This window comes from Mustela nigripes, chromosome 9 (assembly GCF_022355385.1).
Source record: "Mustela nigripes isolate SB6536 chromosome 9, MUSNIG.SB6536, whole genome shotgun sequence".
In the NCBI taxonomy this organism is placed as follows: Eukaryota; Metazoa; Chordata; class Mammalia; order Carnivora; family Mustelidae; genus Mustela; species Mustela nigripes.
In genome coordinates this window covers 86,338,073-86,354,649 of record NC_081565.1, presented here as the reverse complement: position 1 = coordinate 86,354,649, position 16,577 = coordinate 86,338,073, and the positions used below count along the sequence as shown (strand labels likewise).

The window sequence follows — 16,577 nt, the reverse complement described above, 5'->3', positions numbered from 1 at the left end:
CGCGACCTACCATGCTCTGAGGGCCCGGGGAAGCGCCAGAAGCCGGCTCACCGCCATCTCGCACCTCGCGCCTCCCGCCTCGCGCCTCGGCGTTCTCGCGAGGTCCGCACGCGCTCGCCAGACCGCCAGGTGCGCGTGCGCGGCTCCTCGGAGCGGGCGGGCGCGGGCGCGGGTGCCGCGAGGTGCGGGGTCCGCGGCAGTTAGACCGCGCGGCCGACCTGGCGGCGGGGGTCCAGGGATGCCGCGGCTCCTCTGCGTGTGTCTGCTGTGGCTGGGGCTCCTGTTAGTCGGGTTCTCCCGGGAGCTGAGCGAAATCAGCAGAGCTAGGAGGCTGTGCGGCAGGCACCTCCTGAAGGAAATAGTAGAACTCTGCGGCAATGTCAACTGGAGCTACTTCGAGGAGGAACCCCCCCCGCCGCCCCTGTTTCCCCAGGACAACGAGATCGAAACCTTCATCCCCGACCGGTCAGAAAGCTCCCAAACCACTTTCCCGGCTTGGGCGAGAGGCACGAACCCAGGTAAAACCGGAAACCGAGGGTATGTTTGCGCATCCTTGTGCTGTCTCTTCCCCAAGTGGGCTCTGCCAGGTGGTGAGCTTCCCCGGGCAATGGAATTTGTGCCGAAGACACAGATAAGTGAACATTTGTATAAGCCAATATATCGCAGGTATGCAAAACCTCAAGGAAGCTTTTTTTTTTTTTTTAAGATTTTATTTATTTATTTGACAGAGAGAGATCACAAGTAGGCAGAGAGGCAGGCAGAGAGAGAGAGAGAGGGGGAGGCAGGCTCCCTGCAGAGCAGAGAGCCCGATGCGGGACTCGATCCCAGGACCCTGAGATCATGACCTGAGCCGAAGGCAGCGGCTTAACCCACTGAGCCACCCAGGCGCCCCAAGGAAGCTTTTTTTTTTTTTTTTTTTTTTTTTAACTTAGAGGAAATAAGTGTACACATACACATCTATACGTTTCTGTAAGAATGCTGCTGCTTCCTTGGCTTTCCGTTTCTGGAGTACACTTGTCACCTGACAAAACCCACTTTGTCCTTCAGAGCCTCTGAGGTTTCATTTCTCGTCTGAAGTCGTCACTGACCCTTTCATAGGTGCTGACTCCATTCTCCGTCGACCACAATAGCTACACATAGACCTAGCTGGCGGTCATCAGGACCAGCCACATAAGTGGGCCAGCCCAGTGCAGAATAAAATGCAGGGCCCCTTTTTCAAAAGCAGGGAAGGGCCAATGAAGGTACTAAAATATAAAGCCCCCTCCCCCCCCCTTTTTTGGTGTGTTTCTCCTCTGCTCACACACTGTCCCTTCTCTCCTCAGATTTCATGTTCTTAACACTTCACCTTTACAAGATAAAATTTGGGGAATTTCAAGACTATGACAGTACAGCATTAAATAAAATGCAAGGTCCTCCCTAGCACTGGGCCTGTGTGACTGGGCACCAGCCCTCTCCCTTAAGGCCAGGCGTGTATATCAGATCATTTTCTAGAGATTATTTCATACATGTTTTTATGTGAAATGCCTAGCAGAGGATCTAGCACACGGTATGTTGCATAATATATATTAAATGTATACTTAATGCTTTTAAGTAGTCTTTAGGAAGAATATTGCTATTTCAAATTCGCTGTTATCTTCTAATTATGTATTTACATTTTAGTACCAATATGGTTTTTCATTTTATTTTTTTTAAAAGATTTTATTTATTTATTTGACAGACAGCGATCACAGGTAGGCAGAGAGGGGGGGGGTGGTTAGGCGGGGAGAAAGCAGGCTCCCTGCTGAGCAGAGAGCCCCATGTGGGGCTCCATCCCAGGACCCTGGGATCATGACCTGAGCTGAAGGCAGAGGCTTTAACCCACTGAGCCACCCACGTGCCCCTTATTTGTCATTTTAAAATGCACTTTATCTACAGGCTGTCCCCAGCACAGTGTCATTGAAATTATTGCATTTAAAGTCATTCAATTAATTTAATTTGATTTGGACATATTTTGCAAAAGGCAAGATTTTTAAAATTAAGGAAAGGAGTGCCAAAAACGCACCAAAACCCACCCAGGTTTAGATGACTGGAAGACTAAAATTGCCTCCCACATTATGGGCACTCATTTTAACTTATTAAATGAATGAATGGGACTTATTCCATTCTTCCTATTGTTGCTAAAGGGATGAAAACTTTGAAAGACAAATAATAGAAACCATCAGACTGATTCTTGATTGTTTTCTACCATAAAACCTACCTACATATAAACACACTTTGTTTTCCTCTTATAATGGAAGAAGTGACTCTCCCCCAGTTTTCCACTAGTACATTAATTCAGTGATTCTCCCACTTTAATGTGCATATGATTCACCTGGGGAATATTGTTAATGTACAGGTTCTTATTCAGTGGGTGGGGTCCTGAGCACCTACATGTTGGCAAGCTCCCAGAGATAGCTGATGCTGCTGTCACTACCTCTACCATATCAAAATTTTACACTCTGACATCCAAGCTTGAGTCTGTTATTTAAAAAGAGCTTGGAATGGTGAGTGCTGTGAAGTGTGTAAACCTGGTGATTCACATACCTGTACCCCGGGGGATAAAAATATATGTTTATTAAAAATAAAAAATTAAAAAGGAAAAAGAAAATAAAACATCTCCAGGAAGACAGGAGGAATAGTAAAAAAAAAAAAAAAAAAAAAAAAAAAAGAGTTTGGAATCCCGCTTCTCAACAAAGCCTGCTCTGGAGACTATTAATTTTTTTGAGTCAACTTTAAAACTCAGAGCTGTGCTTGTTTCAGTAGCACATATACTGAAACTCAGAGCTGAGTAATGACCCCTTTGTTTTAGGTGTTATTCACACTTCCCTGAAGAAATGTCATTAGTTCAATGAAGAGGAAACTGCAATGAAAGAAGATTTGTAGGAAATAAAAATGTAGCTTATAGCATCATAGAATTGGCATACCAATGAAACATGTTACTATGGCTACTATGTTAAGGACAAGTTTCTATAGTGGAAATGTCATGGGGCCATAAAGCCATAGTTGTTTTACAATGTGTAGAAGAATGAAAAATGGATTTAAGTTATTAATATGTATTTGTGATAATTTTTTTAAAATTTAGGGGTGCCTGGGTGGCTCAGTCAGTTAAGTGTCTGATTTGGCTCATGTAATGATCTCTGGTTCTGAGATTGAGCCCTGCTTCAGTGGGGAGTCTGCTTCTCCCTGTCCCTCTGCCCTCCCCCCCTGCCTATACTCTCTCTCTCTTAAATAAATAAAATCTTTTAAAAATTCAATTTGTAAAAAAATTATTGACCTATAAGGAAAGAGGACATTCAATATATCCTGCTAATTTCCAATGAACAATGAGAAGTTATAGAGAAGAGGTATGTGTTCTCAATATAGAATATATAATTATGCCATTCATTTTCATTTGAATGTGGCTGAAAAGTTAACTTTTACTAGGCTGTACTAGCAGGATGCATTTCTATGTTCAATCAAGTCAATTACCAACAATTTTAATTTTCTGATGATCTATTTGAGTATGACACAGGTAAAGAAAATTTAGTGTACTCATATTTAAAAATGCTTTTTTTCAGAACTACTCATACATAACTTGACGCTGAAATTGTGTACTTCTTGATAGTGGATCCTTGAGGGTAGGGGCCATGTCTCTAAGACCTACCCCACCATATTGCTAAATTCTAGCTGATGTGGTACTTCCTAGCTCTTAGAGCCAGGTGAAATCATTAATGCATTAATGCTTTATAATCCATAACCCCTATTCCAGCTGGATTGGTCATATTCCCCTATACATGTTTTCTTGTTTTTTAGATGTCTTATCACAAATGGGTTAAGCAAGTCCCCCTTCTTTATATATTAATTTAGCAAAATTTGATTGCCTATCACATGCGGGGTATTTTTCTTGGTACTTGGGATATAAGAGTGAAGAGTTTTACTCAGATAGCTGTGAAGACTCCTGCTCTTATGAAGCTTACATAATAGTGAAGGTGGACAGTAAGCATAAATACATTGCACAGTGTGTTAGACGATGATTAGTCTTGGGGGTCCCTGGATAATCAGTTGTGAAGCATCTGCCATTGGCTCAGGTCATTTTCTCAAGGTCCTGGGATTGAGGCCCTCACTGAGTCCAGTCCAGTCCATTCCCTCTGCCCGAGGGGGAGTCTGCTTTTCCCTTTCCCTCTGCCTCTCCCACCCATTTGTGCATGCTCGCTCACTCTCTCTCTCTCAAATAAAATCTTTCATTTTTTTAAAAGATTTTATTTATTTGACAGACAGACAGAGATCACAAGTAGGCAGAGAGGCAGGCAGAGAGAGAGAGGAGGAAGCAGGCTCCCCACCGAGCAGAGAGTGCAATGCGATGCGGGGCTCTATCCCAGGACCCTGGGATCATGACCCGAGCCGAAGGCAGAGGCTTTATCCCACTGAGCCACCCAGGCGCCTCTCAAATAAAATCTTTTAAAAAAAGAAAAAAAGATGATAAGTCTCCATATATCTCCTTTCTCCACTCCTGTTCTCCTCCTCCCATAGGTAACCATTCCAAAGTGTTTAGTTTGTGATTTTAGTTGTATATGTTTTTGCAAATTGTGCATTGTTTCCTGCTCATTTATTTTTAAAATATACATAAATGGTATTATTTTTCAGATTTATTTTTTAGAGCGCGCAAGAGAGAGCAATAGAGCCCACGTGAGTGGGGGGAGGGGCAGAGGAAGAGGGAGAGAGAGAATCTGGAGAAGACTCCCCACTGAGTGCGGAGCCTGATGCGCCATTTAATCTGATGACCCTGAGATCATGAGCAGAAATCAGGAGTTGGATACCCAACTGACTGGGCCACTAAGGTGCCCTTAAATTATATGTAAATGGCAGTTAAGATCTATCTTTTATGGTTGCTTTGTGGACATTGCTTCAAACTGCTCCACAAAATTCATATACATTCCCCACATTTTACTTACCCTCTCAGCAGTGAACACCTAACTTGCATAGCCTCCAACTCCCTGCCACTAACACCACAGTGAAAATCATCATATGTGCTCCAGTAAGGACCTGTGTGGACATTTCTCAGAGATCTATACCCATGAGTAAAATTTCTATGTAATAAAACAGATGTATGCTTTGCTTGAGATGTGTCAGGTTGCGAATACATGTGGATTCCTGTATTCTCATATCCATGCCAACAATTAGCATTGTATGATTTGTAACTTTCGTCAGTATGATAGAATGAAATGGCATCTTATTTTTGTTTTAACTTACTCTGGATGTGAGCACATCTTCATATATAAATTAGCCTTTTGTACGATTTTTTTCTGAAAGTTTTCTGTTTATAATTTTCATTAGACTGGTCATTTTCCGGTTGATGTGTAGGAGTTATTGTACCATTACAATAGTTGTTGGCTTTAGGGGTGCCTGGGTGGCTCAGTGGGTTAAGCGTCTGCCTTTGGCTCAGGTCACGATCCCAGGGTCCTGGGATTGAGCCCTACATTGGGCTCTCTGCTCAGCAGGGAACCTCCTTCTCCCTCTCTCTGTCTTCCTCTCCGCCTACTTGTAATATCTCTCTCTTTCTCTGTGTCAAAAAAACAAAACAAAACAAAACAATAGTTGTTGGCTTTAGATATTGCAATATAGTCTCCTATTCTGTCATCTATTGGTATTGTTTAAGAAAGCCTTAATTTTATATAATTAGACAATAAGCATTTTGCCTTATTTTTCATACTTCTGAAATTTCATTTTAGAGGTCCTTTTCTTCCCTCTGTTAACTTTATAGATTTACTTTTCACGTTAGGTTCTTGATTCTGGAGACCACTTTGGTCTGTTCTGGCTAGGATTACTATCTCAATTTTTTCCACAAGTCTTATTTTTCTCTACAAAAGGAGCTAGTTTTATAAACACCATCTTCTAAATGATATTTTTTACGATATTGTTTATTGTTTGAGTTTCCCATTCTATTTAATTGGTCTTTTGTTTGACCTTGTACAATTACTATACTGTTTTTAATGTTATGACTCTCTAGGATATAATTTTTAGATGGGCATATCACCAATCTTTTTAAAAAGATTTTATTTATTTGAGAGAAAGGAAGTATAAGTGGTGGGGAGGGGCAAAGGGAGAAAGAGAAGCAGATTCTGTGCAGCGAGCCCATTGCAGGGCTCTATCCTAGGACTCAAGCCCCATGTTGGGCTCCCAGCTCAACAGAGAGCCTGCCTCCCCCTCTCACCCTCCCCCTGCCTTTGCTCTCTCACTCTCTCTGTCAAATGAATAAATAAAATCTTAAAAAAAACAAAACAAAGAAACAAGAACAACAAAAAAACATTGAAGATGACACAAATGGAAAGATATGCCATGCTCATGGATTGGAAAAGTTCATATCGTTAAAATGTCTATCCTCCACAAAGCAACCTACAGATTCAATGCAATTCCTATCAAAATGCCAACAACAATTTCACTCAACTAGAACAAATAATACTAAAATTTGTGTGGAACCACACACACAAAAATAAATGCCTAAATAGCCAAAGCAAACTTAAGAAAGAAGAATAAAGTAGGATGTATTACAATTTCAGATTTCAAGATTACTACAAAAGTATAGTAATCAAAACAGTGTGATACTGGCACAAAAATATCAATATATTGACACATATATCAATAGAACAAGCTAGAAAAGCCATAAATAAACCCACACTTATATGGTTAATCTGTGAAAAAGGAGGCAAGAATATGCTATGGGGAAAAGATAGTCTCTAAGTAAATTGTACTGAGAAACCTGAACAGCTACACGCAAAAGAATGAAACTGGACCACTTTCTTACTCCATAGACAGAAATAAATTCAAGATGGATTAAAGACCTAAATGTGAGACCTGAAACCTTAAAACTCCCAGAAGAGAACACAGGCAGTAATTTCCTTGATATCAGTCATAGGAACATTTTTCTAAATATGGTTCATAAGGCAAGAGAAACAAAAGCAAAAATAAACTATTGGGACTTCACTAAAATAAAAGGCTTTTCACAGCAAAGGAATCCATCAACGAAACAAAAGAGCAACCTATTGAGTGGGGGAAGATGTTTGCAAATAACATATCTAATAAGGGGGTAATATTCAAAATATAAAAAGAACATATACAACTCAACACCAAACAAACAAACAATCCAACTTAAAAATAACCAGAGGACCTGAATAGATATTTTCCCATAGAAGACATACAGATGGCTAACAGACACATCAGAATATGCTCAACATCACTAATCATCAGGAACATGTAGATCAAAATCACTATATGTCTGAAAAAATGTTCATCATCTTTAGCCAACAGGGAGATTCAAATAAAAATCACATTGAGATACCACCTTACACCAGTTAGAATGGTCAAAATCAACAAAAAAGTTAACAAGTGTTGGAGAGGATGTGGAGAAAGGGGAACATTCTTACACTGTTTGTGGGAATGCAAGTTGGTGCAGCCACTTTGGAAAACAGTGTGGAGATTCCTCAAAAAAATAAAAAATAGAGCCAACCTATGACCCTGCAATTGCTCTACTGGGTATTTACCCCTAAGATACAGATGTGGTGAAAAGAAGGGCCATTTGTACCCTAATGTTCATAATAGCAATGGCTACAGTCACCAAACTGTGGAAAGAACCAAGATGCCCTTTAGCGGACAAATGGATAAAGAAGATGTGGTCCATATATTACAATGGAGTATTATGCGTCCTTCAGAAAGGACGAATACCCAACTTTTGTAGCAACATGGACAGGACTGGAAGAGATTATGCTGAGTGAAATAAGTCAAGCAGAGAGAGTCAATTATCATTTGGTTTCACTTACTTGTGGTGGAATAACAGGAAGACATTGGGAGATGGAAGAGGAGAAGTAAGTTGGGGGAAATCGGAGGCAGAGATGAAGCATGAGAGACTGTGGACTCTGAGAAACAAACTGAAGGTTTTGGAGGGGAGAGAGGTGGGGGTTTGGGTGAGCCCAGTGTTGGGTATTAAGGAGGGCACATATTGCATGGAGCACTGGGTGTGGTGCATAAACAATGAATTTTGGATCACTGAAAAAAAATTAATTTAATTTTAAAAAGACACACACAATATGGTATCACCTCATACCTATCAGAATAGCTAAAATGAAAAACATGAGAAATTAGTAATGGTGAGGATGTGGAGAAAAAGGAACTCTTATGCACTATTGGTAGGAATGTAAATTGGTGCAGCCACTATGAAAAACAGTATGGAGGCTCCTCAAAAAATTAAAAATAGGACTATTATATGATCCAGTATTTCTACTTCTGGGTATTTACCCAAAGAAAACAAAAAAATAACTCAAAAAGATAGAGGTACCCCTGTGTTATTGCAGCATTATCTACAATAGTCAAGAAATGGAAGCAACTCATGTCCATTGATAGATGAATGGATACAGAAGAGGTGGTACACACACACACACACAGAGGAATATTATGCAACCATAAAAAGGATGCCATCTTGCCATTTGTGATAACATGGATAGACCTGCAGAGTATGATGCTGAGTGAAATAAGTCATATTGAGAAAGATAAATACCAAATTATTCCACTTGTATGTAGAATCTAAAAAAACAAACAAATAAACAAACAAACAAAAAGTGAAATCAGACCTATAAATGCAGAGAACACTGATGGTTTCCAGAGAAAAGGAAGATGGAGGGGATGGCCAATCGGTGAAGGGGAGTAGGAGATTCAGGCTTCCAGTTATGTAATGACTAAGTCATGGGACCAAAAGAGCATAGGGAATAGAGTCAATGGCATGATAGCATCGTATGGTGACAGATACTAGCTACACTTGTGGTGAGCACAATATCATGAAAAAATAAAATAAAAATCCATCTGCAATTTTAATGGAGATGCATGGATTATATAGATTAATTTGAAGAGGATTTACATCTTTTTAATATAAAGCAATTACAAACTAAATTCATGGAGCATGGAATGTTTTCATATTAGAATTTTAAAGTTTTCTTAGTGGAGACTTTCTACATTTTTTATTAAGTTAATGTTTAATATTTATTTTTGATATTGTAAATACTCGCTAATTATATTTTTGTTAGTGATTTTGGTTAGAGAAATGAGTTTGATTTTTACAGGTTGATCTTTATCCAGTAATCATGCCAAATTATCTTAATGGTTTAATAGTTTGTTCTACGGATTTGTCTATCCTTTGCAAATGATAGCTTTGTTCTCCCTTTCTCACCTCTCACCAGTCGTCTTCCTTCTTATAACATTAGCCAGGTCCTCTAGCGCTGTTAAGTAGTAGTGATAGTGGGATATCTTGTCATGTTCCCAATTTTAAAGGGGAATACATTTAAATTTCTCCGTTAGGTATAAAATTTGTAGGTTTGTGCTACATAACTTTCACCATGATAAGGGAGCTTGCTATTTTTTTAATCATTATAAGTAGGGCTAAACTTTATTAAAGGTTTTTTTGGGGGTATATTTTTGTATATGTCTCTTTTATTGATTAAGTCACCAAATAGTTATTGGGTACTTGCTAAGTTCCAGCCACTGTTATAAACCCTTGGGATTTATCAGTGAACAAAGCAAAGATGTCTGGCCTCAAGGAGTTTGCATAGGAAGTGATAATAAATGTTTGAAGGTAATAAGGGTCATAAAAAAGGAATGAAACAAGATAAGGGAGATCAAGAGTTCAGGGGCTGGACGGTGGGATATAGGATTAAATAGTGTAGTCAAGGTAGGCCTCGTTGAAAAAGTGAAGTTTGAGAACGGAGGAGATAAAGGAATCAGCCAAAGATACCTGGGGAAAGAGTGTTGAGGCAGAGGAATGAGCAGAGCAAATACATTTTGGCCCTTTTTACACAGGGAACAGCAAGGAGGCTAGTGTGACTGGGGCAGAGAGAGAGGTAACAGGCAGGCCTAGTGAAACGTTTAGACCATTGTAAGGATTTTGGCTTTACTCTGAGTGGTGAAATCATTACAGACTTTGGAGCAGGGGAGTGACATTAATTGACATTTTAAAGGGATCACTCTGGCTGCTGCCTCGAGGACAAGCTGTCGGGAGCCAAGAGCAGAAGCAGAGTCTTCCTCTGGGCGTGTGGTATTACAGGTGATAGCAGCTAGATGAGATGGGACCAGTGGAGGGAGTGGACATTGTTTTATTCCAGATATATTTGGGCAGATTTTATGTGAAATATGAGAAAAAAGAACTCAAGGGTGATTCTAATATATTTTTTTTAATGCGATCCCCAAGTTTTTGCTTCAGACATCTGGAAGGCTAAGGTTTCTATCAACTGAGATAGGAAAGGCCTCAGGTGGAAGAGGTCTGAAGGCAATATTGGCAGCTCAGTTTGGGGCAGTTTGGAGTTTGATAAGATGGCGTTATGAACATGTTGCGTTTGAGACACTGAAGTGGAGACAATGAGTAGGACGTAGGATATAAATGTACATCTGGATTATGGAAATGACGTCACTTGAAGATAGGAATTTAGGAGTCATAGGTGTATAGGTGATTCTCAGAGCCTAAGACTGGATGAGATCACCAAGAGAAGTGTACAGAGAGAGGAGTGCCAAGGACTGAGCCCTGGGAAACACCAACATTAAACAGTTGGAGGAAGTATTTACAAAGAAGATAAAAGAGGAACATATAGGTGGGTAGAATGTGGTGTCCTGGAAATGAAGTTCAATAAGTGTATCAAGAAGGAATATTTTTGATGAGTCAGATGAGATGAGCATGGGCTGTTGAATTTAGTAATATAGAGATCATCCATGACCTTGAAAAGAGAAGTTTTGGTGCAGTGATGGAACAAATGTCCGGCTGGAGAGGGCTTAAGGTGGAATGAGAGAAGAGGGATTAAACAGTAATAGAAAACTACGAAGGGGGCGCCTGGGTGGCTCAGTTGGTTAAGCAGCTGCCTTCGGCTCAGGTCATGATCCCAGCGTCCTGGGATTGAGTCCCACATCGGGCTCTCTGCTTGGCAGGGAGCCTGCTTCCCCCTCTGCCTCTAGCTTGCCACTCTGTCTGCCTGTGCTTGCGCTCTGTCTCTCTCTCTCTCTAACAAATAAATAAAATCTTAGGGAAAAAAAAAAAAGAAAGAAAGAAAACTACGGAGTTTTGCTGCAGAGGGAGAAAGCAAGCAGGATGATAACTGGCAAGGTAAGCAGGGCCAAGAGAAGTGATTTTGGCTTTTTTTAAAGCGGGAGAAATAACATTTTTTTGCTTATTGAAGTGAAGAGTTGATGATGAGGGTATAGGGGAGCACTGCTGGAGTGATTCCTTGGAGTATGAGGATATGGTCCCTAAATGGAGGAACTGGCTTTAGAGTGAATAGTTCACATATGTAAGTAGTTAGGAAGGCAGAATGTATGGGTACAGAAGTTAAAAGATGAGGTTAAAAAAAAAAAATGGTGAAGGGACCAAATGCAAGTTCTCTGATGATAGCTTTCATTTTCTTACCAAGTAGAAAGCAAAACCAATTGAGAGTGAGTACGGGAATCTAATCATGTGGTAAATTGCACTGATAGATTTGGGGATCTTGACCTATCCTTGCATTTTTTGGAATGAATGCTTTAATATATTTGTAACATATGTTTGTGGATTCAGTTAATTAATATTTTTTTAGGACTTCCAAACAAACATAAGTGGGCTCACGAGGGTTTTTCTTTTTTCTTTTTTTTTTTAAAATCACATTGTTCTTACCTAATTTGGGGATGAAGAATATACTAGATTCATAAAATATGCTGAGCAACTTTTCCTCTTTTCCTGGAACAACCTGTATATGATTAGAACTTACTGTTCTTGAAAAGCACATAGAACCTACCTTTAAAATCATCTGTGTTAATCTTTTTAAATTTTCTGTGCCAATTATGGCATTTTGTATTTTTCTATTAATCCATTTCTATTAATCCATTTCATTTTGATTTTTAAATATGTAACTTTCATAATATTCATTTATTTTATATACTCTGTTGTATCTGTTCTGTTGTTACTCTTCTGTTCATTTTCATCTTTTCTTTCTTCATTAATCTGGTTAGGGTTGTATCTATTTTATTAATCCTTTTAAAGAACCAAGTTTGGGTTTCTAAACATTTATAGTGTTTTGGTTCTGTATTTCACTGATTTCTTTCCTTCTTACTACTTTGGGTCCTTTCCATTGTTCTTTTTCAAATTCATAGATCTAAATACTCATGTTTAACTTTTTCTATTTTCTGGTGAGTAGAGCTTGTTTCTCTTTAAATTACCTCCCCACATAGACATATTAGTTGTCATTAACTAGTCTTTAGCTGCCTTCATTCATGAATAAGTTTCCTTCTTATTGTCTTTTTTTACCCTTTGAGTAACAGAACCTGGATGGTACATCCCCAACAGGAAGTTCTTTCTTCAATTTTGCCTGGACAACCTAATTTCCTTTTTCCCTCACTGTACTCTGTAATTATGAATTATGACACTTCTTTAATTCATCACATTTATCTGCCTTGGATGACTTAGTATTCAATATCTTTAATAGCTATCCTAAAGTTTTAGTGTTCCATAATTCAGCTTAAGCATTTTAAATAGAAAATGAATGAATAGTGTTCTAAAAGGACTCTAACTACAAGGTACAGGGATTCACCTAAATAACTCTGAGAAAAAGTGGTGGGGGAGATAGTTATCATAGAAACAAGATCTAGGAGCCGACTTGGAAAGTCTCTGGAAAACCTGAGGAATCACACCAACTTTAAAAACCAACTTTTTTCTCTCTCTCCCTCTTTCTCTCTTCTCCTCCAGTATTTCTTAATGACTTTGGCCTGATATGACAAGCTTCATGGTACACTTTCAGTTTTGTTTCTCACTACGTCTTAGTTCTAACTTCAGAGAGAGGACATTGATTGGACTAACTCTTGTTTTCAAATGGCATGGAGTGTTGGCCTCCATGGTAGATTGATTTCTTTGGGGTCAGGTACTAACAACCTGTAGTCTATTCAACTGTGGCTGTAGGGTAGAATCCTGTGGTTCAGAACAAGGCTCTTTAAGGTCTGGCTCTACAGCGTGGTTCTAGGCAAATTTATCATCCTGGAAGGGACAGTAGACAGGGAAGGGCAATGATAGAAATCCATAAAGCCTCCAAGTAATTACCTTCTGAATTTATTTTAATTTCTTTCCAGTAATTCTGAATGAGTTAAGAGCAGTATTATAGCAGTGATTTCATTGAACATATCACCACTTCATCATCTCTTCATATTTCAACAATGAAAAAAATTGTTATAAAATATGCATAAAAAGACAAATACAGTTGTCCCCCCTTATCTGCAGGGGATATACGCCAAGACCCCTGGTGGATACCTGAAACCTGGTATAGTAACAAACCTTACATACGCTGTTTTTCCTATGCATGCATACCTATAATGAAGTTTAACTTATAAATAAGTTACAGTAAGATATTTATAATAATAAAATATAACAACCATAAATATACTGTAATAAGAGTTACATGAATGTAACTCTGTCTGGTCTCTGTCTCTCAAAATATGTTATCTGTCCTCACCCTTCTTTTGGTGATGTGAAACAATAAAAGGCCTATGTACTGAGAGAAAGTGAGATTAATAACTAGGCATTCTGATGTGGCAGTAGGCTACTACTGACCTTTGGATGCTCTGTCAGAAGGGAGATCATCTGCTTCCAGACCAGAGTTCACTGCATTGTAACTGAGACCAGAAAAAGAGAAACTGCGGATAAGGGAGGAGTACTGTAGCCCAAGTAAAAGTGGGCAAAGGATGTGAAGAGACATTTATACAAAGAAGATATACAATAAACACACAAGAAGATGCTCAACATCATTTGTCAGTAGGTAATTTGCAAATCAAAACCGCAGTGGGATATCACCTCCCATCCACTAGGATGGCCATAATCAAAAATGGAAAATACAAGTGTTGATGAGGTGTGGAGCAACTCAAATCCTAATACATCAGTGGTGGGACTGCAAAATGACGTAGTCATTTTGGAAAAGCTTGGTGGTTTACTTAAAGATCCAGCAGTTCTACTATGAGATAAATACTCAAGAAGATTGCAGACATATGTTCACACAAAAACTTGTATGTGAATATTCATAGCAGCACTATTCATAATAGCTAAAATGTGGAAACAACCCAAATGTCCATCAGCCGATAAATGGATTAACAAAATGGGTTATATCCATACAATGAAAAATTTTTCAGTCATAAAAGGAATAAAATGCTGATATATGCTACAACGTGGATAAGTGAAAGAAATCATACATAAATGGCCACATGTGTGTGATATGATTTCATTTCCCAAATAGGCAAATCTTTAGGAATGAAAAATAGATCAGTGGTTGCCCAGGGCTAGAGGAAGAAGGAAACAGGAATGACGACTGTTCATGGGTATGAGGCTTCTCTTGGGGGTGACACAAATATTCTGGAATTAGATAGTGGTGATGATTGCAGAACCTTGTGAATATACTAAAAAACACTGAACTGTATGTTTTATTTTTTTTAATTAATTTATTTTCAGCTGAATTGTATGTTTTAAATACTGAATTTTATGACACATGAATGGTATCTCAATAAAAAATGTCTTTCCATAAAAAATGTGCAAAGATTTCTGAGCTTTTTTAAAGGAAAACACTACTTACAACTCTTTTAGTTAAAATATATATATTGCCAGGATGCCTGGGTGGCTCAGTTGGTTCAGCGTCTGTCTTCAGCTCAGGTCATGATCCCAGGGTCCTAGGATCACTTCCACATCAGACTCCTTGCTCAGCAGGAAGCCTGCTTCTTCCTCTACCTCTGACTGCTGCTCCCCTGCTTGTGGTCTCTCTCTCTCTTTCTCTGACAAATAAAGTCTTTTTTAAAAATTAAAAATTAAAAAATAAATATCGCTTTTGAAACCCATTTTGTTATTTAATTACTTGTTTTTAATAATTAGCAGACGTTAGGGGTCCCTGGATGGCTCAGTCAGCTGAGCGTCCAACTCTTGGTTTCTGCTCCAGTCATCTCAGGGCTGTGAGATCAAGCCTGGCATCAGGTTCCATGCTCAGCACAGAGTCTGCTTCAGATTCTCTCCCTCTTCCTCTACTCCTCCCCATGTGGGTGTGCTTGCTCTCTCTCTCTCAAATAAATGAATCTTTAAAAAATAATTAATGGACTTTAGTATTCTAGTATTATGATGAAATTTTCATCTAAAGGAAGATTTTAATAAAGTAGGATTCTTTCTCTTGTCTCTCAACAGTCTCTACTTCTGCCTCTGAGGAAGAAGAGATGAACAGTTTGGAGATGTCGTCGCTGCCTGAGTATAGACTTACAAGGGCCAACTTGCCACCTGATAAGACAAGAGAATTTTCCTCATTACAAGATAACAATCAATATATTCATGAAATTTCAGAATTTCAGAAGACTAACACAAACAAAATTAAAACCTTAAGCAACGTATTTTGGGGGAATCATCCCCAAAGAAAACGCAGAGGATTTTCAGAAAAGTGTTGTCTTAAAGGATGTACAATAGAAGAACTCAGTATTGCATGCTTTCCATACACTAAATACAAAAACGTACATAAACAAGTACCATGATTTGTGATGGAGATATACTAACCATCCTGGGAATTATACTAACTTAATAAAAGCTTAATATATTTATTTTTACTTTATTTTTGGTAATTGTCCTTGTAGGTTCTTTGCCGTGAACACCATCTAAAAGTATTTGCAGGTATTTATTTATTTATTTTTTTTTTTTTTTAAAGATTTTATTGATTTATTTGACAGACAGAGATCACAAGCAGGCAGAGAGGCAGGCAGAGAGAGAGAGAGAGAGAGGGAAGCAGGCTTCCTGCGGAGCAGGGAGCCCGATGCGGGGCTCGATCCCAGGACCCTGAGATCATGACCCGAGCCAAAGGCAGCAGCCTAAACCACTGAGCCACCAGGTGCCCCTATTTGCAGGTATTTAGCAATACTTTATGGTAGTAATAGGAACTTAGTATTTTCTTTGGGAACCCCAATTTTTCCTATATATTTATATTTGAAGAAAATGTTACTGGAGGTGGCATGGTCCATGTAGACATCTAAGAATGACCTGCTGATGCTTGTCATCATGCTTGAAACTTTCTCAGGCTGCATTTAAGTGGATTATGGTATGTTCTGCCTTCCATGGGACTGATGCCCCATGACAATGAGGTTCACCCCAGTGAGGCTCACTCCAGTATGCCAGTCTGTCCCACCATCTTCAAAATAATTAAGCAGCTCCCCACTCCTACTAGGTGCTTTTACACTATAATCATAGGTTCTCTTTTAATTCCTTGCATTTCATAGTAACTGGTCAGTAATCTCACAATCTCTACTGAGTTCAGTGAACGCCTTTCCATGCTACTCTGCTGTGAAGGAACTGCTCTAACGGGACACTCTGTTTTGGCTCAGTCAGAAGACAGTGCAGTGTGAGCAGCACCTGGGAATGGCACGGTTCGCAAGTCCCAGCCCAGCCCTCCTGAATCAGAAACTGCCCGTGTGGGGCTTAGCAATCTGTGTTGTTACAGGCCCTCCAGCTCATCCTGACGTTGGGTTAAGGTCGAGAACCACTGGTAATAGTCCTGTGGAATACTGCTGAAATCCTATTTCTG

At 39.3% G+C, this 16,577-nt stretch overlaps 1 protein-coding gene across 1 annotated transcript; it reads left to right on the top strand.

The window, feature by feature from the left end:
- The first annotated feature begins 238 nt into the window (after positions 1–238).
- INSL6 (insulin like 6) lies at positions 239–15,537 on the top strand. Its single transcript, XM_059410146.1, has 2 exons — positions 239–518; positions 15,200–15,537. Exons 1-2 carry the CDS (start codon positions 239–241, stop codon positions 15,535–15,537), a joined length of 618 nt encoding a protein of 205 aa, XP_059266129.1.
- Positions 15,538–16,577: the final 1,040 nt, after the last annotated feature.